Source organism: Meles meles, chromosome 1 (genome assembly GCF_922984935.1).
Source record: "Meles meles chromosome 1, mMelMel3.1 paternal haplotype, whole genome shotgun sequence".
Taxonomy (NCBI): domain Eukaryota; kingdom Metazoa; phylum Chordata; class Mammalia; order Carnivora; family Mustelidae; genus Meles; species Meles meles.
In genome coordinates, this window is record NC_060066.1 from 140990507 (window position 1) to 141017745 (window position 27239).

Sequence of the window (27239 nt, forward strand, 5' to 3'; positions counted from 1 at the left end):
TAAAGCTTTGCAGCTCTCTATGATCAGTATAATTGGTGTGGGCCAATTGTTTCTGCTGGTCTTCTCGGGGAGGGGTCTGTTGTCCTAATTCTCAGGTGCCCTTGCCCTTGTATAAATGCACCTCCCTTGCCAGGAGGCCCCACTCAGTGTTAGTGGCTCTGGCTTGCACTAGGTGGTGCTGTTTGTGAAGGCTTTCAGCACTGAGACTGATGATGAAAATGGTGGTCTGGGATTTCTAGGCCCTGAGCTGAAAGTTTGCATCCCCCACTCTTCAGTCTGCCCTCACAGAAAAGCATCCAATTACTCTTATCTCCCCAGTTTCTGTCCAAACTCTGTGTTCACCCTGCCTGTGACTAAGCATTTTTATCTCAGTGTTAGAGTTTCAAAACTCAAAATTTTATGGACTCCTGAGGACATGCACTGTTCCTCCCCAGGAGAGAGAGGGGGTATCTCTGGGCTTGTGTCTTATGCTGGATGCCTGCCAGGAAGGCATTTGCACAACCCTGAAGTGGTTAACAGTCTATGGCAACACCAAGCAGAAAGACCCCTAGACTTGCTGTTCTTAGCTGATTAAGCTGCTCCTATGCCTGGGCACCTTGCTGCACTCAGGAACTCCTGCCCTTCTTGTGACCCTAGGGATCCTGAGACCACACTGTCCTACCTGAGATTCAGACCCACTTCACCACCTGAGCACCTTTAAGCCAGGGACATACCCCACTGCATGCAGCAGACTTCTAAAGTTCCAATTTTGCACTCCACTGCTTATACTTTGCCAGCCTCTTTAGGCAGGTTCCCTCCCTTCTGCCATAACCTCCCACATATCACCCTGTATTCAAGTCTCTGCACCTCCTACTTTCCAAAAAGTGATCCCTTTTTGATTTGTAAAATTGCAGCATTTCTTTTCTCATAGTTCTGATTGATTTCACAGCTGTTCAGTATGCTTTGATAACTATCTAGCTTTTTTCTAGATTTTTAAAAAATCAAATTCTCTAGTAGAAGCTATGCCAAATTTGAAGGACATTTAGCATGTCAGCTTCCCATATTCTCCCTCATTCCCATGAAATAAATAATTGAAGAAATTGGGGATTTGGTGGTTTCATCAAATATATTAATTACTGGTACAGAAATGACAGTTAATATGTTTTTCTTGCTTGGTGACAATACGTATCTTTTGAAAAACAATATATAGCAGAATGTGAACATGTAACTGTGACCCGGAAATCAAACTAGGAACATAGGATTATGAGATTCAAACAATGAAAAGATGAAAACCACATCAATAATATCGCAGTTTTAAAAATGGAAATAACAAATGTTCACAATAAGAATTTGTTTAAATTTCATATGTTCCCATAATAACATTAAAGTAATGGACATGTAATATCAGGAGAACATAATACAGGCTTTGTGAAATCAGACCATACCCCTCATAATATAATAAAATTCATAACTCTCAAAAAAAAAGCTGTATTCAAGAACTAGAGAAACTTAGAGTCCCCTCCTCCTCCACCATCTTAACTCCTCCCCTGCAAAATTGTCCTTTTGGTATTTAATTTTTTATATTAAACTTTACCTTGAAAAACAATTACAAGAGAATCCCATATACCTTTTACCTAGATTTATCCACTGGTGATATTTTACTAGATTTGCTTTATCTCTCATATACATATATGTACCTATTTCCCCATAGAACTTCAGCCTGTATCTCTTAAGATTCAGGACGTTATCCTGCCTTCCCTGGTTGAAAGGGACGCTGCATTCTTTAGACTGACCTCATTCCACTTACCACGCCCATTCCCGGCACTTGTCAACCTGCAGACAAAGACGAGCACAGGGTTCACACGAAAGAATTAGAGAGCACATTGTGATATGTGATTATGACAAGAAAGCTACATAGGTTAATCTACTGATAAAGGAACTGACAGGATAATCAATGTCTTTAAGGAAGAATATTCTGCCCAGTAAGTGCCTCTAGTAACATGTGACAGAGAAATGGGTATCCAGTTGTGTTTTTAAAAAACACTTTAAAAATTGTGATAATATATATATATAAAATAAAATTTACCATTTTAACTATTTTAAGAGTACAGTTCAGTGACACTAGTACATTCTCATTGTTGTGCAACTATTACCACTTCTGTCCCCAGAGAATTTTTTCATCTCAAAGGGAAACTCAGTACCCTTTGAACAGTAACTCCCTATTCCCCTGCCTTCTGCCCATGGTAAACACTACTCTACTTCTTGTCTCTATGCATTTGACTATTTTAGGTACTTCTTATAAATGGAATCATGCAATATTTGTCCTCTGTGTCTGGCTTATTTCACTTTAGAATAATATCTTCAAGGTTCATCAATTCTGTAGCATGTAACAGAATTTCATTCTTTTTTACAGCTGAAAAATATTCCATTGTATGACTATGACACATTTTGTTGATCCATCCATCCCTTGATGGATGTTTTTACCTCTTGGCTACTGTGAATACTGCTGCTATGAATACTGGTGTATAAAATCTGTTTGAGTCCCTCCTTTTATTTTTAATTTTTTAAATTTAATTTTATTTTTTCAGTGTTCCAAGATTCATTGTTTAATGTACCACACCCAGTGCTCCGTGCAAATCATGTCCTCCTTAATATCCACCACCAGGCCCACCCATCCCCACATCCCTCCTCTCTAAAACCCTCTGTTTGTTTCTCAGAGTCCACAGTCTTTTATGGTTCATTTCCCCCTCCCAATTCCCCCCATTCACTTTCCCTTTCCTTCTAATGTCCTCCATGTTATTCCTTATGTTCCACAAGTAAATGAAAATATATGATAATTGACTTTCTTTGCTTGATTTATTTCACTCAGCATAATCTCCTCCAGTCTCATCCATGTTGATACAAAAGTTGCTTATTCATCTTTCCTAATGGCTGAGTAATAATCCTAATAATCCATTATATATATGGGCCACATCTTCTTTATCCATTCGTCTGTTCAAGGGCATCTTGGCTCTTTCCACAGTTTGGCAATTGTGGACACTGCTGCATGACCATTGGGGTACATATGGCCCTTCTTTTCACTACATCTGTATCTTTGGAGTAAATACCCAGTACTGCAATTGCAGAGTCATAGGGTAGCTCTATTTTTAATGTTTTGAGGAATCCCCACATGGTTTTCCAAAGTAACTGCACCAACTTGCATTCCAACAGTGTAAGAGGGTTCCCCTTTCTCTACATCCTCTCCAACATTTGTTGTTTCCTGTCTTGTTAATCTTTGCCATTCTAACTGGTACAAGGTGGTATCTCAAAATGGTTTTGATTTGAATTTCCCTGATGGCTAACGATGATGAACATTTTTTTCATGTATCTCCTAGACATTTGTGTGTCTTCTTTGGAGAAGTGTCTGTTCATGTCATCTGTCCATCTTTCGACATGATTATCTGTTTTTTGGGTGTTGAGTTTGGAGTCCCTGCTTTTAATGTTTTTGTACGTATTCCCTGATGTGGAATTGCTAGATCAAATGGTATTTCTATGATCAATATTGGGGGTAACCAGCATAGTTTTTTCCACAGTGGTTGTAACATTTTATGTCCCTACCAGCAATGCACAAGGGTTCCAATTTCTCTACATCCTGGTCAGTGCTAGTTGTTCGCTGTTTGTTTTTGTTTTCACTTTTTTAATAATAGCCATCCTATTGGGTGTGAAGTTGTACCTCGCTGCGGTTTTGATTTGCATTCTCATAATGATCAGTGATGTTGAACATCTTTTCACATATCTATTGCATAAGCGTATATCTTCTTGGGAGAAATGTCTGAGTCCTTTGCCCATTTTTGAATTGCATTGTTTTTGTTGTTATTACTGAGTTGGAAGAGTTCTTATAGATTCTGGATATTAATCCCCTGCCAGATACATGATATGCAGTTTTCTTCTCTTATTCTGTGTGTTTCCTTGTTACTCTGTTGAGGGTGCTCTTTGATGCGCAAAAATTATTAATTTTGATGAAGTCCTATTTACCATTTTTTCATATTTTGATCACGCCTTTGGTGTCCTATCCAAAAATATCATTGTCAAATCCAGTACCACGAAGGTTTTCTCCTGTGTTTGCTTCTATGAGTTTTTGTAGTTTCATTTCTTCTGTTTAAATTTTTGATATGTTTTGAGATAAATTTTATATATGGTGTTAAAATAATGCCCCAACTTCATCCTGTTACATGTGAATATCAAATTTCCCCAGCACTGCTTCTTGAAAATACTGTGCTTTCCCCATTGAATGATCTCAGCAGGCTTGTCAAAAATCATTTGGCATAGGGCACCTGGTTGGCTCAGTGGGTTAAGCCTCTGCCTTCGGCTCAGGTCATGATTCCAGGGTCCTGGGATCGAGCCCTGCATCGGGCTTTCTGTTCAGCGGGGAGCCTGCTTTCCCCTCTCTCTCTCCGCCTGCCTCTCTGCCTACTTGTGATCTCTGTCTGTCAAATGAATAAATAAAAATCTTTAAAAAAATCATTTGGCAGGGTTTATTTCTGGTCTCTCTGTTCTATTTCATTAGTCAATATGCCTATCTTTACTCCAATACCACACTATGACTGGACTAATTTTGTTTACATATCATTTTCCTGATTTACTTTAGTTGTGTTTCCCTTTAGCTTTTTGAGCATAGTTAAGAAAATTACTTTAGTCTTTGCCTAGAACATGCAATGCTTGTGTTTCTTCAGGGATGTTTCCTGCCACATTTGTTTACTTCCTTTGAATGTGCTGCATTTTCCTATTTCTCTGCATGCCTGTGATTTTTGCTGTTTCTGTTGAAAACTGGTCATTTATAGAAACAGCCACCTTTTCCATTCTTTGCAAACTGCTTTTGTGCTAAGGAAGTCTTTGCTCATTAGCTGGGTCTTGGTCTTGAGCCTTAGGCGTAACCTAGGGAGAAACCTTAAAAGTCTTCTTAGGCCTTTTCTGAGCACACATCCTACCAGAGCTTATGTGTGGCTTTTTCAATCTCCCTGTATACATGCTGCTTTTAAATATCTTAATTACCCTCTGAAAATCTCCTTGGGGCCTTTGATGGTCTATTGTTTGTCTCTACCCTGAAAAGGGAAAAAATTCTATTTCTCGCAACACTGTTCTCAATACCTCACTTCTGGTCACCACATATATGGGCAATTTTCCGTAGTAAGTAATTCTGACACAAACAGTCTGAAGTTAGTGTATGCCCTACAACGTAAGGGCGCAGCCCCACAAGACTGGCCCCACTTCAGATGCCAATCTCAATCCCAGCTTGACACTGGTGCTTCTGACTGGCTACGTTCTCCATCTTTACTCCACATTCAGTACTTTGTTAGAACAGCTTCCAGAACTCGTGAAAAACAGTTTACTCACTAGATTGCTGATTTATAAGAAAGAAAGAAAGAAAGAAACCCCAGAAGAGTAAAGTGAAAGAAACGCATAGGGCAAGGTACCAAGAAAAGTGTGAGGAGCTTCCCCGCTTTTTCTGGGCACACTACTCTCTGAGTACCTGCACATATTCACCAACCTGGAAGTTCTTTAAACCCCTTCAGTTAGGGTTTGTTTGTTTTTTAATGGAGCCTTCATTAAATAGGCATTGTGGAGTAAATCATTGGCCACTAGTGATTAACTCAACCTTCAGCCCTTCTCCCCCTCCCCAGAGACTGGGAGATGAGGCTGAAAGTTCCAACTCTCTGATCACATGGTCAGTTCCCCTAGCAACTAGCCTTCATTTGGTGGTCATCCAGGGGCTCTTCAAAATCTTCCTATTGACATAAACTTGGTTATAGTTGAAAGGTTGTTATTATGTACAACAGAAGACACTTCTTTCACCTTCATCACTCTGGACCTATCTTAGGAACCAGGGACAAAAGACCAACTATTGTAACAAAAGTTACTTCCATTGCGTTCATCTTGAGAAAATAAATGTGTTTTGGAAGCTGTGTATCAGGAGCAGGGACAAAGACCAAATATATACTTCTTATTATAAATCAAAATATCACACTCATAATATCTTGCCAAGTCAGTCTCCCTTCAGCTTTCCCAAACAATGCCCATTGCTTCTTCCTGTCTGAGATTTGATTTAGGTGAAACAAAGACTAGTCCTTCAAGCAACTCAGAACAGATTAGAACATTATAAACATAATCTGCTCTGCTCCATCCATCTGCTTTCCTCTAAAGGAGGAAAGTGGGAACTGAACTACTGCCCAAGATGGTCTGTTTTGTCTTCTCTGATAATCTCTTGTGTCAGGAATCTGCAGATCCATCTCTCTGCAGTTTTCATGAGCAATCCCCTGAGACAATGCCACTGCTTCTTTCAACATGAAATCCAAGTTATACCACCACATTCCTGGCCCCTGCCTCTGGCTGAGATCCATGTGACATGAAATAGAGACTTGAAGAGGTAAACCCCAGACAGATCAGAACACTGTGAACAAGGTCTGCCCTGTTACCTCTGGGTCAAAGGAGAAAAGTGAGAACTGGATTGCCACCTACTCCAGACCAAGACTAATACCACACAAGGGAGTGTGTGGGCCAAAGACAAGCAAAAACACCACAGAATTTCCTACCATTCTAATTTTTTTTTCTTGATTGGATGTTTGCTTGGTTGCTTTAGATATTTGACACTCTTTACAGAATCACTATAAGATTATTCTAGCCAATGTTTTGGTTATTTTTGTATCTCCTTGGAGCTTAAAGCTTCCTAGCTTGCCATTTTGCTCAGTTGTATAGTTTTAAGCCTGGCTCTATGTCTTATTCAGCTTTTCTTAGACTCATTTAATTTTCTTGCAAAGTGGGTATAATAATTTCTAACTTGTAGGTTCTTGTAAGGATCAATGAGGCTGGGTATGTAAGGTATGTGTCACAGGGCCTGGTAAATTGTAGGCCCTCAGTGACAGTAACAATTGCTTGAATTTTATTATTACTATTGAAGCAAAACTTTGGAGAATAACAATACTCCATGTTTCTTCACTAATATCACAGATTTGGGGGAGTAATAGAGGAAGCTCTCCACAGTCTGCTAATTCTAGGTTATATTTTGTCTCATAGAAAGTACAGAAGTTTCACCTAGTCCTAAACTGATGAGTGCTTTGGATAACTCCAAGTCAGAGAATGACTTTATAATCTTATTTCTACTAGGAGATTTTTCTAGGTTGGCAGGTTGCCATGGCATCTGGACCCCATATGACGGCCCCCATTTGTCTGGTGGAAAACAACAATATGCAGCTGTCAGTGAACCAGACAGCTATACAGATTCTTGAAAGTATTTCTCAACCAGTAGTGGTGGTGGCCATTGTAGGACTGTATCGTACCGGCAAATCCTACTTGATGAACTGTCTTGCGGGACAAAACCAAGGTGAGTGTTGTACTAGCCTGGGGCCAACTGGTTACCTCTAGCTATATCTCTTATGCCTTTAGTTTTTTTCCCCTGGTCACAAGAAAGGAGAACCAAACTCCTCACAATCAACCAACCTTCTGATTCTAATTCTCACCACTAAATTACTCTTACTATAATCTGTTACCATGCTGTTTTACTACTGTTAAGGAAAATCTCCCCTACTAATGCTCAGGATCCTGCCTTCTTAACCTGATTGAGTACTGGGCTCTTATAATTGCATCTCCTCTCTCTTGAAACACATTTGCTTTTTTATGGGATATTCCCATCAACATATAAAGATGATTGAATATCTATTGAGGAGGGATAGAAGCAGAAAAAAGTTTACCTTAAGCCCAGAAGACTGACTTATAGCCTGCATAGTTCCATTAAGAATCAAATATGTGCTGAATGGGTCTCCTGGCTGCCTGTATATTTCACCAATAGTTGATATTCAACTGAATGATAAGCACCAGAGAATCCTTGTGAGAATAGTTTTACAAGTAGAAATTTGAAGAAATATTTATGTTCTAATACTCCCTGCACATCCCCTTCCTCTTGAGTCATAAGCATATAACCACCAGCTTCATACAGCAAAACTGCAGCTCTTTCTGCCCACAGGTCCTGTCCCCATGCTACCTGAAAAAACTTTCTAAGTTGCACACGTTGAAACATCTCAAGAATTCTTTCTTGATCTTTGTGCTCAATTATCCCACAACAACTATCATCTTAAAAGTTTTTCCTGGATTTCACATCTCATTGTAGCTACCAACCCTCTTCCCCCCCCCCCTTTCTTTTTTTACCACTTTGGCAAAACATATGATGTCAATGTCCTTTTCCCACTTTTCCTTTTCCCATGTCTATCTTTAATCCACTGCTCTTTGACTTTGTGCCTCACTATTCTTTCAAAATGCTCATGGATGGTTATCAATGATCTCCATTTATTTCCTGATTCATGAATGCCTTTGTCTCCATCTTGAGCCATTGCCTGGCGTCATTCTCATGTTTAACATCTCCTCCTCCTTGAAAGAGATGACACAAAGTAGGACACTCTTGATGAAATCGAGAAAGAACTATATTATATGCTGGGGTACTTACATTTCCCAAAGTGCGACTTCGTACCCTTTGGCTGCTTAGATGAATCTCCTGTCACTGTATGTTGCCTTCTCCTGTCTGCTTGCAGGTTTCCCTCTGGGCTGTACAGTGCAGTCTAAAACCAAGGGCATCTGGATGTGGTGTATGCCTCACCCCTGCAAGCCAAACCACACTCTGGTCCTTCTGGATACTGAAGGCCTGGGTGATGTGGAAAAGGTAAGGCAGACAGTTACAGATAAATCCTTTTTATTCTGGATTTGCTCCTTACCTCTTCATGATTATTTTGTAATTTAACTGCTATGATCTATTTACAAAATCTGAACTCCAACTATAGTAAATAAGGCATGCTGGTTTGTTTGAATCTGACTTCTAGGTAATATATCATGGTACATTAGACAAAATTTTATTTCTTGGCACTGGATGAGTTATTTGAACAAATTTAAGAAATAATTGGGGTGCCTGGGTTGCTCAGTGGGTTAAGCCTCTGCCGTCGGCTCAGGTCATGATCTCAGGGTCTTGGGATCCAGCCCTGCATCAGGCTCTCTGCTCAGCAGGTCAGCAGGGAGCCTGCTTCCCCCTCTATCTCTGCCTGCTGCGCTGCCTACTTGTGATCTCTCTCTCTCTCTCTCTGGTAAATAAGTAAATAAAATCTTTTAAAAAATAAATTTAAGAAACAATTAATGAATAGCTGAGTTGTAGTCTCCTGGCTTAATACTCTGGACCCAAGTCACCACAGTAAAACTCCTGCCCTCAAAGCATGTAGTCCAGTTGAGAAGACCACATATATGCAGTCAGATTTAATAAAATATGATGGGAAAGAAGAAAGTTGGGACAGAGGAAGAAGTTGCACTGTAAGGCAACTGCTGAATTCTGTCAGTTCCATGGGTGTTCTGTGGCTGGGATGTCTCTTTTGAGTTACCCTGAGTTGGGACAAGGGTGTTGATAAATCATGGAAAGGCTGCTCTGGAAGTCTTTCTAATTAAAGGGAATGGCACGTTTGAGCTGTCTTCCATAGCACTCCCACTAGCTGGGGGAATCAGTCCTTTAATTTTATAATGGTTTTATTTATTTATTTATTTGTCAGAGAGAGAGAGAGAGCGAGAGTGAGCACAGGCAGACAGAGTGGTAGGCAGAGACAGAGATAGAAGCAGGCTCCCCACCGAGCATGGAGCCCGATGTGGGACTCGATCCCAGGACGCTGGGATCATGACCTGAGCCCAAGGCAGCCACTTAACCAACTGAGCCACCCAGGTGTCCCAGTCCTTTAATTTTATAAGGTGATCAGGGCAGCACACCACAGTGGCACCGCATATGTGAAGCATAAGTGTGCCTTGGTGGGAAAAAGGAGAAATATCAACTCCTTCCTAGGAGAAGAAATATTTCTGATTTATCTTCCAGATGAACGTGTGTATTTGAGGTTTGGAGCTAAGATTCAGGTTTACATTTCCTTTGGTAAAGTTCGCCAGATATCCAAAGGGCATTCTGGAAGGGTTTGAGATAACTCTGAATGTGCTGGTTCTACAAAAGTATATGTTTGCTGTATAGAAAATATTTTCAGATGGATTTTGGTATTTTAATTTTCTACTAATAGGTGACATGAATGATTTCTTCTTTTGTGCCTTACTTTTAGATTTACTTGGAAATGGTATTTAAATTTCTGTAGCTCTCTATTTCTGCCCAAAGAGAAGTTAGAAATTCTGTGCTATTTATATTTTTATTAATTTTTTTATTTGTAGAAATCAGTATGGCAAGTTTTCAAGAAGTTAAAAATAGAAAAATATGAATTCTGGAACACTGAAAAGAAATTTAAAAAAACAAAGTTAAAAATAGAAATATCGTATGTTCCAGTAATTCCACTAGTGGGTGTTTACCCAAAGAAGATGAAAAGACTAATCCAAAAAGATATATGCACATCTATGTTTACTGCAGCATTATTTACAATAGCCAAAATAAGGAAGCAACCTCAGAGTCCATTAATAGACAAATGGATAAGGATGATGTGGTATGAATACACAACATAATATTACAATGATCTAAAAAAGGATGAGATTGTACCGTTTCCAACAACATGGATGGCCCTAGAGAGTATTATGCTAAGTGAAATAGGTCAAACTGAGAAAGACAAATACCTCATGATTTCACTCATATGTGGAATCTAAGACACACACACACACACACACACATGCACACACAAATGTATTAAGAAACAACATGTGCATGAGACATGCTGAGAATGAAGTCTGTGCTTCTTCATGTCTGTATTTTACCAGTTGAACACTCAGCTCAAGACTTCCAGTAAGCCTTCATAACATAAACTCTTTCTCCAAGTTCCACTGTTCCGGCCTTCCTTGATAAAATTCTAAATCTTCATTTCTATTATAGCTATAGGTGCCACTGCTTATGGACATTACTAAAGTACAAGATTATTAATATCTTTATAGGTATTGTCATCTTTATTACTTTCATTGCTAGGGATGTTTGTCACCACTTTGAAACAGTCACCCTGAAAGTAACTGTTGCCATTTACAAGTTTGCTTCTTAAATAAAAGAGCAGTGGGGTACATTCAGTAGCTTCCTATAAACATTTGTGGAATTTAATTGAATATAATTTGAATCCCCATTATAGCAACTATGGTATATTTTATATAGCTCTACATAGAATGAATAAAGGCTAACACTCATCATTGCACACCAGGTACTGTACAAGTTTTTCTATATATGTTACTTTATTTCATCCAATTGAGGATAAAGAAACCTCTGCAATACTGGAATCTCTTTATATATGGAGGACTCACAATCACAAAAAATGTCTTTGTAATTGTCAAAATTGATATCTGTAGATAAGTCTGTATTCAAACTTATTTCTTTGCATGGCAAGTATGTTAGCTAAAGTAATAAAAGACTGATAGAAGTGTCTGAATGAATTTCCAAAGACTAAACTCCTAAAACTCTTGCTCTAATATGCTTTCTAGGGTGACTCTAAGAATGACTCATGGATCTTTGCACTGGCTGTGCTTCTGTGCAGCACCTTTGTCTACAACAGCATGGGCACCATCAACCACCAGGCCCTGGAGCAGCTGCAGTATCCTTCCAAGGACCAAACCACCCGCCTCATTATGTTGATGGGAATAGAGTTCTAGTTAGTTTCTCCTTGCCTGTCACTTAGCTGCCTTTGGTGGAGCAGAGGGGCAAAAGAGAGTGTTTATAATAATTTTGTTAGAGAAAAGTGGGAATGATGAGTGGGAACTTCCTTTTCCTTAACTGAGTCCTAGTTATGTAACAGAGCTCACAGAACTAATCAGGGCAAAGTCCTCCCCAGAAAAGGATGGAACAGAAGATTCCACTGAGTTTGTGAGTTTCTTTCCAGACTTTATCTGGGCTGTACGGGATTTTACCCTGGAGCTGAAGATAAATGATCATCCTATCACAGAAGATGAGTACCTGGAGAATGCCTTGAAGCTGATTGCAGGTATCAGAACAAGGCCTGGGCAGTGGGTGGTTCAACAGAGGGTGGGAGCTGCTGAACACAGTCCGTTATTGTTGGGATGGCATTTGTATTTGTATTCGAGACTAGATTGAAGTCTGTAGAAATGGTTACTTGAGGTTGGGCTGAAAAGCTCTAAGAACTGGAGTTTCAGTTCACTCAAGAAAAGCAAAGCTTAGGCTATAATGAAATTATTCAAAACTGATCTGTTCTTTAAACAATGGCTAATGTAGCTACCAGATTTCAGTGGGTGCTTTAACTTTCCAAAGACCAGAAACCCATTACTTACTTTGGCTTCTGTCCTTCCGTGTTGAAGAAACTAAACAAAACATATTAAGCATGAAATTATAAGGAAAATCAACATTTACTATATATAAAATATATTTCAATAAAAATATATTTTATAGTTAGATATTAATCTTTTCAAAGAAGGATATAATTTTCTAATGCCTATATAGATATATCGCATACAAAAATGACTATGTGTTTTAAATAAACCTGAAGAAGTATGCCTTTTCAATCTATACCTTTTCAATATTTCTGATAACTATCAGAATATTCATTTTACTGTATATATCATCGTTGTCTCTTAATTCCCATATTTTTATCATGTTATAATTTTGAAATAATAAATTATTTTAATGGGTTACATTTATAATGGTATAGATCTCATTAAACCTTGAGAGAAAGATCAATTCTGATTTACTCATTCTTGCTTTCAGTTTTCTACTAAAAGTTTCTGAAAACATTTAATGAGAAACTGGATAGGCTGAAAAGCAACACTGTTAAGTCAAATCTAGTCCTTTACCTCAAGGAGTTTGTAGAGTAGCGGTGACATCCTAGAATTACACTTTAGTTACATTTACTCTTCTGAGGTTTTTGTGAAATAAAATAGCTAACATTAGGCAAATTATTTCTAGCATCAAAGAAGTTTTCCTTCAAAAATCAGAGTGTTCAAATATGTCTAATACTGTTGTTCCTAACACTGCTTCATTATCCCTTTACTGTGACTCTTGGTCCCAAGCTCAGTTTCTACATTAGAGCAAAAAGTTCCATTTGACTCTTGATTTTTTTCTTTTTTCTTTTTTTTTGCCATTCGTTCAGTAAACATCTAATGGACAACTCTACCACCATTTTTAGGTCTGGAGTTATGAGCCACAGGTTTCGTTTACCTGGATCACATGTCTCCCCTAATTTCTTTCCAAAATGCTACCATTGGTATGAGTTTGCTGTTCAAGGAAGTATTGAATGTCTGTGTTAAAGGTGTTTCAAACACAGGAGACAGAAAAGAATCAAAATCCCAGTCATACAAACCATTAGCTCCATTGCCTCAAGACTGTTCCCAAGGTAATCTGTTGTTCCTGTCCCTCAGGCAACAACTCCAAAATCCAAGCATCCAATCAACTCAAAGAGTGCATCAGGCATTTCTTTCCAAAACGGAAGTGTTTTGTCTTTGACCGGCCAGTAAATGAAACGAAACTCCTAGCTAATATTGAGAATATACCTGAACATCAACTGGATCCTAAATTCCTGACACAAGCAAACAATTTTTGTTCTTACATCCTCACCCAGGCAAGGACCAAGACTCTCAGAGAGGGAGTCACAGTCACTGGAAATCGTGAGTCTCCTTTTCCCATTTCTGTGGGGCCTAATATCAGCATTTTTGTTTGATTCTATATGGAATTCTAGGTATACACACATTCTCAATCCATGAAGAGATGTGTATATTTTATAATTATCTCACTTTTAGGGGTTAACAAATCCCTCTCCCAAATGGCACACTTTGTCACTGATACCTATGGCATCTACTTATCTAAAAAAATCCTCCACTGGGTGCCTGGGTGGCTTAGTTGGTTAAATGACTCCCTTTGGCTCAGATCATGATCTTGGAGTCCCAGGATTGAGTCCTGCATCAAGCTCCCTGCTCAGCGGGGAGTCTGCTTCTCCCTCTGAACTCTACTCCCTCTCTCTTTCAAATAAATAAATAAAATCTTTAAAAAGAAATCCTCCACTGACAAAAATAAATCACTAACTGGGTATAAGAACAGAATATTTGCATTCCCCCCTCCACGGGAAGTCCTATCTGATAAGTGTTATTTGCAAAAAGAATACAAAAAATATTTGAGGAATTTAGAGCAGTCCAAAAATAAATATTAGCTCAGGAATCAGTAAAAATCCATTGGGAGCTTCAGAATTAGGAATAAATATAATCTGATTTATCCTGCCTCATTTGTCTACCTATGTAATCTATTTTGTTTTTAATTTTTTTAATGGGAAATTATGTTCTCCAGATACCATTTAGTATATTGAGGAAAGGGTTTAAAAAAGAAATTTTTTTAGCCATGTGCGCTGGAGAACCATAAAAATTTAAGAGTCAATAGGAAAACAAAGATGAAGATAGAAGGACACAGGGCTGTGTGTTTGTGGTGGGTGTGGGGGGAGTTGTGTGCACACCTGTGACTTCAGTCTAGTATCCTATATTTATCCCTTCAATATCCTGGCTCATTCAGGGCTGAAGACTCTGGTGGTGACCTATGTGGATACCATCAATACTGGAGCAGTGCCTTGTTTGGAGAACGCAATGACAACACTAGCCCAGCTTGAGAACTCTGAGGCTGTGCAGAAGGCAGCCAACCACTACAGTGAGCAGATGTCCCAGCGACTGACGCTACCCACAGACACGCTCCAGGAGCTGCTGGATATGCATGCAGACTGTGAGAGGGAAGCCATTGCAGTGTTCATGAAGCATTCCTTCAAGGATGACAAGCAGGAGTTCCAGAAGTTTCTTGTGGTAATGTGTCTTAGTAATTATTCTTCAGGACCCTTCCCTTTAAAGAATGAAACCGAGAAGTACCATTATTGACCCCATGGTTCATCTCTTACTCAAGAATAAAGAAATCTGGATTCTTGTGAGAAAGAGAGTTTCAAAGGAATATATTTCTTTTTTCTTTTTCCTCCCCAGACTGAAGCACGTTATCTAGTAATCTCTCTGATCTCTGAAGTAAAATCAATATAGATATCCTCCTGATCTTTTAATACATCAATGAATTCCAAGCCTGCCCACGACACCCCAAAGTCATTCCTAAGCATGGTTGCTTTCTGGAACATACTCCCATTGTCACAAAGCAAATTTTCTCTTATCAGATGCTCATTCCAAGTCATTTTCAACTTATATTGTTCCTTGTTGTATCACTGTATCATTGAAGATGAAATCACTGAATGCTCCAGTGGCAAGGAGCCCCAGAGATTAGGCAATACAACTCCAACATTTCAGAAGAACCAGTAAGTTTAAGAAACTTGCCCAGAGTCTTGCAGAGAGCATTCAAGGTTGTGAGTAAATCAAGTCTTGTGATTCCTGCTTGATTCCATTCTTTTCTCATGAGGACCATAGTTAGACCAATACTTCTACCAGATTCTTTGGAATGGTATTGTTTCTGTTCCTTTCTTCAGGTAACATCTCTCTACTTTCCCCTTGTAGGAACTCATAAAGGATAAGAAAGAGCATTTCTTGCAGCAGAACGAAGAGGCATCTTCTAAATACTGCCAGTCCAGGCTTGATGAGCTCTCACAGGTCCTAATGGAAAGTATTTCAGCAGGAACTTTCTCTGTTCCTGGGGGATATAAGCTCTACAGGGAAGCAAAAGAAAGTATTGAATGGAAATATTCACAAGTGCCCAGGAGAGGAGTGAAGGTGAGGAATAGGGGAGCAGGGGGAGCCTACATAATGGAGTCTAAGGGGTCTCCAGATAATCTGAGAGCATAGCCCCAGTTGTGGGTGACAACAGCATGGGGATATCATGACAGCTTTAGTTTCTGAGGTCCACTATTTGCTATTTACTCCTGAGAAGAGTGGAAATGCCTATTCCCCAAAACAGAGTAAGGATTTCTGAAATCCACAAGAGACAGAACAGAAATTACTCATTTCTTCATCCAGCAACACAGTATTGACTATGCCAAGTGCTGACAATTTACAAGTTAGAGTCATTGTACTTAAGTATGATCAAAAGTAAGAGAGAAAGTCAAATACATGGACAATTGCATACACAGTTATAACACATATCAACCTGTGATGATGGTCTCCATATGGTGCACTGTTATGCAGCCATAGAAAGAATGTGATCATGCCATCTGAGACAACATAGATGGAACTAAAGGATATTATGCTAAGTGAAATAAGTCAGACTGAGAAAGAGAAATACCATATGATTTCACTCATAAGTGGAATATTAAAAAAAAGCAAAACCCACAAATGAATAAGCAAACAAAAAGAATCAGACCTATAAACATAGAGAAGAAACAGATGGTTGCCAAGGGGAGGGGGTTGGTAGAATGGACAAAATGGGTGAAGGGTGGGAAGATACGGGCTTCCAGTAATGAAGCTGAATAAGTCATGAGAATAAAAGACACAGCATAAGGAATTCAGTCAATGATACTCTAATAGCAATGTAATGAGACAGATGCTGGCTGTACTTGTGATGAACATAGCATAATAGATAAAGTTGTGGAAACACGCTGTTGTACATCTGAAACTAATGTAACATTGTGTGTCAAATACACTTGGATTTAAAAAGTAATATAAATAAATAAAGAGAATGGGCTACATAGGTTGTGGTAACAAACATAATAATAATTTTAAAATAATGATAATAATAAATGCAACTAGTATACTTTGGACTCATTTCCTATAGGCATAACATAAAGCTGTTTCACTGGATTCTTTAGCTTAATCCTTCAAACAACATTGAGAAACGTCTACATTTATTGTCAACATTTTATAGATCTGAACTGAGAGGCACAGGCAGGTTAAAATAACTTGCCTAAAGTTAAAGCCAGCAAATAACAGAGGAGAGCAATGGCACAAATTAGAGGCAACATTTCCCAATGAGAAGCAAATATATCAAAGTACTAGAGATTGCAGATTTATAGAACTGAACATAGTTTAGACTGGCTGGAACCTAGAAGTAGGTTACTAGAAGTTATTAGTTACTAGTTACTAGAAGTTATTAATAGTAACTTCCTGTGTAGAAGGAAGTAGGTAGCATTGGGGGAGAGCCTGGAGGGAGACAGGAAGCAGGAGCTATGGAGAGTCTTGGTCACACTAATGAGCTTAAACACCTTGTAGGGAGCCACTATAAAATTTTAAGTATGAAGCAAAAATTACATGGACATACTTGTTTTTGCAGCACCAATCTCCACAGTGGAACTCTAAGTTCTTTGCTTCTTCTTGGTTCCTCAGGCGAATGAGGTCCTCCAGAGCTTTCTGCAGTCACAGGCTTCAATAGAGGAATCCATCTGGCAGGCAGATAAAGCCCTCACTGATGGGGAGAAGGCCATAGCAGGTATGGGGCAGGGCTTGGCTCACAATGGGTTGGGTATAGCCCTCAGGCAGGTGTGAGGGCAAAACAAGGAGCTTCCTCTTCTTGGAACAACTCTGTTAGTCTAAAAACCAGGCGAGTTGTGGTTGTATGTCAGCCAGACAGGGACTTTCCCAAAATATTCTGAAATGTGATGTCCAATGGTGAGGACATGAAGTATTCAGAGGTTTTCCACCTTCCCTTCCAATTTGGTTTTGTCTCTGAGCTTAGAAAGATAGATACCAATCCTTGCTTAATTGTCTTCCCTCTCTGAACTTTCCTTGGGGCAGAGGAGCGGCTCAGCAAGGAGGCAGCTGAGAGGGAACAGGAGATGCTAAAACAGAAACTACTGGAGCAGCAACAGCAGGTGGAGGCTCAAGAAAAGACTCTCCAGGAAAACATAGTCCAACTGGAAGAGAAGATGAAGAAGGAGAGAGAAAACCTAATTAAAGAACATAATATGATTTTGGAGCATAAGCTGAAGGTAAGTCTGCCCATGGCCTTGGTAATGCTTGGTGGTCCTTCTTCTGGTACCCCGGGAAAAGAAGGCTACAGTGAGCTCATGGTAGGAAGCACCATTGCCATTAACTGCTTGTGACTTATTAAAACCTGGAATTCTTTGAATTCTTCTCTTCTCCCTCTTCCTCTGCCTCTCCTTCCCTTTCTCCTTTCCCTCCTATATTCCCTGTTCCTCCTTCTCTTCCTCTTCCTTTCCCTCTTCTTCCTCCTGCTTTTCTAAAGAAGCCTTTGGATTCCACTATGTACATAGACTCTGGAGGGATATAGATGAGTATGGTCCCTCCAAGCCCTTGGAGAATATAAATAGCATTTGAGTTGCTATTTGGGGGATTTTAAAATGATCTCATGAGGCTTGATTAGATAGATATTCCAACCATACATATTTAATATGAGAAGCAACTGGTTTGCTTTACCAAGATCACTGACAATTATCAGAAACTCTACTGCTGCCAAAAGACTTTGAGATAGATCTATGTTGACATAAAACTATCAGAAGTGTACAGACTTAAAAACACAGGGAAGTGATAGCTTCTAAACTTGCTATATTGTCTCCAGGTGTGGGTAGTTTACCCAAGTTATCAGATGGCATTGGGAGGAATTCTCTCATTGTCTATCAGGACATGTTTATAATAGATTTCTAGAAGAGTTTATAAGTTCCCATCATTTCTATTATTTGGGTGACCATACCAACCCAAGTGGGATTAAGAGGCAGTGCAATCAGACCAAGGCTACCTTTAACTGGCATTTTTTGGCTAAAACATGTAACATTTGTCCTCATATCAAGCTGAGCATCCTAGCAAAATCTTAATGGTGTATGAATATTAGGAAGGCTTTAAATTATGCTTCCTCTCAATGTTTAGATGCAAGACTGGAGATAATCCTCAATGCCAAATTCTCCTTTCAGGATTGAGTAAAAAAGAGCAATTTTAGGAGTAAAACGTAGATAGTTTGATCATGTTTCTGTATATGAAGTGCAATTCTTGAAAAGAATGATAATTTTAACAATTTTATTTTCTTACTTTTTGTTTAGGTCCAAAAAGATCTACTCGATGAAGGATTTAGAATGAAATCTGAGAGGATGGATGCAGAGATAAAGAAGTTGAAATCTAGGTTTGATGCTACTGAAAGTAACACTACTTCCTGGTTTATACAAGCTGTGGAGGGATTAAGCCGAGACATTATTAAAATAGTTACTGGACCTGTTAGATTTGTTGATAATATAGTGACAGGTCTGGCCTCACTATTTAAAGGGGATTCGCACTCCTTTTAAAGGAGTGCTTTATCCTCTGTGGCTTTATCCTGTGGCTATATCCTCTGGCCTATTTTCGGTGCTCATGGTTTTCACTTTTATTCACCAAAGTTTTAAATATAAAAATTGCCTATAAGAGAATATCAGTGCTTGACTCACATCAGATAGAATAAGTACATGTATACTTCAATATAGCGTGTTAACTTTTAGGAAGTATACATGTGCAAAATTGTAAATATATATAAAATCCACTGAGGCATCACTTTAAATGACAAAAGATTGCTTGATTCAATTATTTAAGTATCTATCTACATAAATTGGTAGTATAAATTGAACATGTGCATGCATGGGAGTACTATGTAGCCAGCATCCTAGGGAAATGGGAATGCCCAGACATTTGTGGACCCTTGCAATCAGGATCCAAGTCAGCAGTGACACCCAGATACGAGAAAGATGCACAGTCTCCTTATTAAAACAGGACACATTGGATCCAGTAAAAAAAAATGCAGTCCTGGACCAGGAGTAACTAAATGGGGTCTAGTATTGGTTTTCAAATAAGAGTAAAGTTCATCTGAGAACAAGAACCATTACCTATTTTTCTGTACATCTCTTCAAAGTATGTTTAGGCCCAGAATGTAGTATATATGCATTTCCTGGAAAAACAAAATGTTGACAACTCCATGATCGTTTTCAATTGCCAGAATTCTACAAACACTCCAAAGGTCTGAGTTAATAGATAGTTTGGATTTTAGACACCAGATGAAGGTCTCCAAGATGATTTAAAGGCTAGGAGAACAAGACACACTTTTCTGGTGAAGTCTCCTACTCTGTGACCTTGTGTGTACAACCCCTGTGTCTCTGCAAGGATGTCAACACATCTCCACTGCAGATTTTAAACTGACCCATCTGCTGTGGCTTCAAACATTGAGAAGGAAGAAGGGCTTTGCATTTTTATGAAAGAAGCATGTAATGATGAATATGTGGCCAATAAATGGTGTGATTTACTGAAAAAGCAAGCTTTTCTATAGAAATATCTGTTCTCATTGAGAGCTTGAATCAAATAGATGTTTGACAACCTGGGTGTAGAGACACCCTAAACTGAAGAACAAAAAGAAAAAAAAACCTGCTTTTTTAGATTCCCCATGTAAGTGAGATCATACACTCTTTGTCTTTCTCTGTCTGACTTTTCTCACTAACATAATGTGCTCAAGGTTCATCCATGTTGTAGCAGGATACCTTCTTTTATCAGGCTGAATAATATTCCAGTGTGTACACGTACCAAATCTTTTTTACCTACTCATCCACTGAAGTTCATTTAGGTTGCTTCCATATCTTGGCTATTGCGAAGGTTGTGATTAATATGGGAATGCATTCATCTCTTCAAAATATTGTTTTCGTGTCTTTCAATAAACATTTACCATGTGTTGATCACCCAAAAATGAAGAAAAATGCTTTCAAAAGTAGTTAACAATTTATTCACACATTTATTCTAATACTTAATAAAGAACTTTTGACTGTTTTGAGTTGATAGAGGAACTGAGACTAAAAGTAGTGGCTCATGAAGCAGCTGAGAGCTGAGCAACTGTATACAGAAGCAACAATCTCTTGATTTTGACTGTTTACTAAACACCTATTCACTCCTGGCCATTGTTTTGGATTCTGTGAAGATAGGAAAGTAAATATTTTGACCTCACGCAGCTTACACTCTGGAGGGACCTTAAACAACGTTATTTAGGTGGTAATAGAGGCTGTGAATGTATATAGATATTTATGTTTTTTGCTGGACAGTGATTAAGACTCATAGTACAAACCAATATTCTGCCTGTAAGTTCAGCTTCAATCTAATTCATATTGCCTGAAAATATAACTGCTTGTTCCTTCAGGAAATATTATTGAGTCCTAAGGACCATCTGCAATCACATTAAAGCACAGTAAGACTCAGGGTTCATGGTGATTGAAAGAATGAATAAATAGATGAATGGTTGTGTGAATGAATAAGGGTAACACTTGTTTATCATTTCAAAAGGTAATAAATATCTCTCCTATTGCTCTTAATAAAAAATGTAAACACTTTACTTTGAAAATGTTGTGTTCTTGGATCTGATGGAACCAAACCACAGACAGGTTCCCAAATACCAGAATTACATTAATAGCCTGATGCAAAGCTCTCTCTCGCTCTCTTTTTGTAAAGATTTTATTTATTTATTTATTTGAGAGAGAGAGAACAAGCAGAGGGAAGAGGCAGAAAGAGAGGGAGAAGCAGGCTCCCTGCTGAGCAAGCCTGATGTGGAACTTGATCTCAGGACCCTGGCATCATGACCTGAGCCGAAGGCAGACACTTAATTAACTGAGATACCCAGGCACCCCTGATGCAAGGCTCTTGATAACTGGATGGTGGGAGGTAAATATAATATAAAACCTCTTTCACAGGGGCACCTGGGTTAAGCCTCTGCCTTTGGCTTAGGTCATGGTCGCAGGGTCCTGAGATTGAGCTCTCTGCTCATCAGGGAACCTGCTTCCACCTCTCTCTCTCTCTCTCTGCCTGCCTCCTGCCTCTCTGCCTACTTGTGATCTCTGTCTGTCAAATAAACATAAAAAATCTTAAAAAAGAAAAAGAAAGAAAGAAAAAAATTATAAAAAAGCTCTCTCACAAAGCAGGCCTTCGGCTGTATAGCTCCAAAGCCAGAATCCCAGAGTAAGCTAGGACCAGAGGTTTCTAACCTTCAGTAAATACTCAAAGTGGCTTTCCATCTTAGGTCTAATTGATTATCATAAGTAAAATATATTTGTTAAAAATGAGCTCTTGAGTTTTTTTCAGCCCTTTTTCTCATAGATACTTTTTTTTCTCTCTAATACTAATATCTGGGGTGTACATCAAAGCTGGTCTTCTCCTGTTTGCTCTGAGATTTGTCCTTTCCCTTTCCTGCTGCTCTCTACTGCAGTAGAAATGGCACCTGTCCATCATATTCCATTTCTACTTTCTGCTGGCTTCCTGCTGGGTTCAGTGGCTGTAGGAAGCACTAGATGAAAATTGTGAGTGGGGAAGAAAGGACAATGTGGCATTTCCCCACTTCTTGTATGCTTCAAGTGGTATCTGGAAGCTTGCCCATCCCCTCCATTGTTCCAGCTCTCACATGACAGGCCCTGTGTGGTATTATCTTCTGCAATGAGGCCCAGGCCTCTGGGCTCCCAACACCATCTTGTCACTTGTCTCTTCAGCCTTAAATTGTTGCTTCTGTATACAGTTAGTCAGCTCTCAGCTGCTTCATGAGCCACTACTTTTAGTCTCAGCAAATGGATTATGCTTAAAAAAACAAAACAAAACAAAACAAACAAACAAAAACAAAAGTAGTTCCTGTTTTCATGACTATTTCATAACTGATATATCAGCTTTGGAATGTTCTTCCTAGTATTTTCTTGGAAGTGTGCCTTCCCTACCCAACATTGTTATTTGAATGGAATATTTCTCACTTTAGACAATATGATTTTATTCCCTGATATTTTTTGTGTCCACTTGTCCCATGATGGACAGAATATATGCCCACTCTTTTTTTAAAAAGATTTTATTTATTTATTTGATAGAGATATAAGTAGGCAGAGAAAGATAGGGAAGCAGGATCCCCACCAAACAGAGAACCCGATGCGGGGCTCAATCCCAGGACCCTGAGACCATGACCTGAGCCGAAATATATGCCCACTCTTGACCCAGCTGATCAGTCAGGGAAAGTCCCTGATCAAGCATGAATGAATGAAGCCGTTCCTTGAAATAGTCTAAGAGAGGCCCCAATACCTCTTTGTCCATATTGACTATCCATTAAATACATGAAATGCAGAAACTATCAGTTTCTATTTTCCTTCCATCTGAATACTTAAAGTTTTTATTGTGGTGAAATATACATCACATAAAATATTAATTTTTAAGTGCACAAACCAGTAGAATTCAGCATATTCACCCTGTTGTGCAACCATCACCACAATTCATCTCTAGCAATTTTTATCATCCCAAACTGAAACTCTGAAACTGTAGCCATTAAACAATAAGTCCACATTTCCCTCTCCACAGTCTCCTGGTAATCACTGGTTAACTTTCTGTTTCTTTGAATTTAACTACTCTAAATACCTCTTATCTGTGGCATCATATAGTATTTGTCTTTTTGTGAATGGCTTTTTTCATTTAGCAATGTCCTCAGGTTTATCTATGTTTGTAGCATGTGCCAGAATTTCCTTCCTTTGGGGGTGCCTGGGTGGTTCAGTTGTTTGAGTGTCTGATTCTTGATTTCAGCTCAGGTCATGATCTCAAGTTATGAGACTGAGTTCCACACTGGATTCCATGCTGGGCATGGAGCCTGCTTAAGATTCTCTCTCTCTTTTCCTCTCCCTCTACCCCTCCTGCCCCATCCAAGCATGCGTGTGTGTGTACTTCCCCTCTCTCTCACCAAAAAAAGAAAGAGAAAGAAGAATTTCCTTCCTTTTTTTAAAATTTATTTTATTTTTTCAGTGTTCCAAGATTCATTGGTTATGCAACACACCCAATGCTCCATGCAATTTGTGCCCTCCTTAATACCCACCACCAGGCTCACCCAACCTCCTACCCCCTCCCCTCCAAAACCCTCAGTTTGTTTCTTGTTCCTAATTTTAGGGGAAAAGCCTAAAAGTCCTTCACCATTAACTCCGATGTAGCTGTGGATTTTTCACACATGGTTTTTATTATGTTGAGAAATTTTTCTTTTATTCCTAATTTAAGTGGGTCTTTTAGATAGGGTATTAAATATTGCCGAAGGATTTGGTGCATCAATTGGACAAGCATTTTTTTCCTTCATTCCGCTAAAGACATATATTATGTTATTTTTTAAAATTTTGAACCAATAGGATATAATCTACATTTATAGAATTTTTCACCCCAAACAGCAGAATATACATTTTTCTCAAGATTGCATGCAATGTTCATCAAGGAAGACCACATAAATGGCCATAAAGCACACATTAACACATTTAAAAGAATAGAAACATTACTATGTATGTCTCAGACCACAGTGGAATTAGACTGGAAATCAGTAACATAAAGACTGCTGAAAAATCCTAAAATACCTAGATATTGAACAACACATATCTATATCATACATAGGTCAAACAAGTCTCAACAAGAATTTAAAAATCCTTTAAACAAAATGATAATAAAGAGAATGAGGGAAAGAAGGTGGTAGAGTGGGAGGACCCAGGGCTTACCTTGTCCCATGAATAGAACTAGATAACCATCACATCATCCTAAATACCCTGAAATGAATTCGAAGACTGGCAGAACAAACTCCAAAAGTAAAGGTAGAGAAGAGGTCACACTGAAGAAAGTAGTAAGTGCAGAGATGCACTCCCCCCCCCCCCGTGGATTTTTTTAATTTTCTTTATTTTCAGCGTAACAGTGTTCATTGTTTTTGCACCACACCCTGTGCTCCATGCAGTACGTGCCCTCCCTATTACCCACCACCTGGTTCCTCAACCTCCCACCCCCACCCCCGCCCCTTCAAAACCCTCTGGTTGTTTTTCAGAGTCCATAGTCTCTCATGGTTCATCTCCCCTTCCAATTTCCCTCAACTCCCTCTCCTCTCCATCTCCCCATGTCCTCCATGTTATTTGTTATGCTCCACAAATAAGCGAGACCATATGATACTTAACTCTCTCTGCTTGACTTATTTCGCTCAGCATAATCTCTTCCAGTCCCGTCCATGTTGCTACAAAAGTTGGGTATTCATCCTTTCTGATGGAGGCATAATACTCCATCGTGTATATGTACCACATCTTCCTTATCCATTCGTCCGTTGAAGGGCATCTTGGTTCTTTCCACAGTTTGGCGACTGTGGCCATTGCTGCAATAAACATTGGGGTACAGATGGCTCTTCTTTTCACTACATCTGTATCTTTGGGGTAAATACCCAGCAGTGCAATTGCAGGGTCATAGGGAAGTTCTATTCTTAATTTCTTGAGGAATCTCCACACTGTTTTCCAAAGTGGCTGCACCAACTTGCATTCCCACCAACAGTGTAAGAGGGTTCCCCTTTCTCCACATCCTCTCCAACACACATTGTTTCCTGTCTTGCTAATTTTGGCCATTCTAACTGGTGTCAGGTGGTATCTCAATGTAGTTTTAATTTGAATCTCCCTGATGGCTAGTGATGATGAACATTTTTTCATGTGTCTGATAGCCATTTGTATGTCTTCATTGGAGAAGTGTCTGTTCATATCTTCTGCCCATTTTTTGATATGATTATCTGTTTTGTGTGTGTTGAGTTTGAGGAGTTCTTTATAGATCCTGGATATCAACTTTTTGTCTGTTTCTCAGTGGATTTTTTAGCAGAAACATTCTGAGTCAGAAAGGAGTGGCATGAAATATTCAAAGTGCTGAATGCTCCGAAGAATACTATATCCTGCAAGGCTATTATTCAGAATAGAAGGAGAGAGAATCAGTTTCTCAGAAAAACAAAAACTAAACGAGTTCATGACCACTAAACCAGAAATATTAAAGGGGACTGTTTGAGTGGAAAGGAAAGACCAAAAGTACTAGTGTGAAAGTAGCAAACACAAAAATAGTAAAAATGAAAACTTCTGTAAAAAAATCAGTCAAGAAACTCACAAAATACTAGAATGTAAAATGTAAAATATGACATATTTATATATCTAATATGTGGAGGAGAGGAGTAAAGAATGGGTTGAAACTCTAACAACCATTAAATAATACAGACTTCTATATGCAGAAGGTCTTATATACAAACCTAATGGTAAAATTAAAAACTACTAACAATGGTAAAATCAGAAACTACTAACAAATATGCAGAGAAAAGAGAAAGAAATCCAAATAAATCACTAAAGAAAATCAGCAAACCATGAAAGAGAAAAAGACAAGAAAGGATCAGAGAAAATCTTCAGAAACAACCACAAAACAAGTAATAAAATTGCAATAAATATATATCTATCAATAAGTACTTCTAATGTAAATGGATTAAATGCTCAAATAAAAAAGACATTGGGTGACAGAATGGATAAAAGGAAAAACAAAAAAACAAGACTCATCTCCTGCCTACAGGAGACTCAGACCTAAAGACACCTACATAATGAAAATGAGGGAATGGAGAAACATTAATATGCAAATAAATGTGAAAAGAAAACCAAGGTAGCAATGCTTATATCAGACGAAATAGACTTTAAAAAAAAAAAAAAAGACTAACAGGAGACAAAGAAAGACACTTTGTAATCATAAAGGCACAATCCAATAAGAAGATATAACAATTGTAAATATTTATGCACCCTACCTGGGAGCACCAAAATACATAAAGCACCTAATAACAAACATAAAAAATGTAATCAATCATAGTACAATAATAGTAGGGGACTTTAACACCTCATTTACATCAATGAACAGATCCTCCAAACAGAAAATCAACAAAGCAACAGTAGCTTTGAATGACTCATTGGATCAGATGGATTTAACAGATATATTCAGGACATTCCATTGTAAAATAACAGAATACACATTTTTTTTTCAAGTGCACATGAAACTATCTCCAGAATAGGAGCACAACCTTCCTCTTTGCCCCCTTCCTTTCTTCCTTCCCTCTCTCTCTCTCTTTTTAGTTTCAGAGGTATAGTTTAGTGATTCATCAGTTGAATATAATACCCAGTGCTCCTTCCATCAAGTCCCCTCTTTAACGACTATCATCCAGGTACCTCATTCCCCCCACTCACCTCCCCTCCAGCAACCCTCAATTTGTTTCCTAGAGTTAAGAGTCTCTTATGGTTTATCTCCCTCTCTGATTTTGTCTTATTTTATTTTTCCTTCCCTTCCCCTATATTTAGCCATTTTGTTTCTTGGATTCCACATATGAGTGGAATCATTTTATATTTGTCTTTTTCTGACTGATTGATTTTGTGTAGCATAATACTCTCTAGGATCACATATTGAGCCACAAAACAAGTCTCAATAAATTCAAGAAGATCAAAGTCATGTTGTGTATCTTTTTTTTTGAAGATTTTATTTATTTATTTGACAAAAAGAGAGAGCACAAGAAGGGGGAGTGACAGGAAAAGGGAGAGGGAGAAAGAGAAGCAGGCTCCCCACTGAGCAGAGAGCCAGAGGTGGGGCTCTATCCCAGGACCCTGAGATCATGTCCTGACCCAAAGGCAGAAGCTTAACCA

At 38.7% G+C, this 27239-nt stretch overlaps 1 protein-coding gene across 1 annotated transcript; it reads left to right on the top strand.

Annotated features, from left to right (window-relative positions):
• Positions 1 to 7119: 7119 nt before the first annotated feature.
• Positions 7120 to 20446, top strand: LOC123947691 (guanylate-binding protein 6-like). Its single transcript, XM_046014089.1, has 10 exons — positions 7120 to 7336; positions 8538 to 8665; positions 11422 to 11531; positions 11722 to 11918; positions 13306 to 13551; positions 14444 to 14724; positions 15412 to 15624; positions 17170 to 17272; positions 17578 to 17771; positions 18837 to 20446. The coding sequence occupies exons 1-10, from the start codon at positions 7147 to 7149 to the stop codon at positions 19074 to 19076; spliced, it is 1902 nt and encodes a 633-aa protein (XP_045870045.1). The 5' UTR covers positions 7120 to 7146; the 3' UTR covers positions 19077 to 20446.
• Positions 20447 to 27239: the final 6793 nt, after the last annotated feature.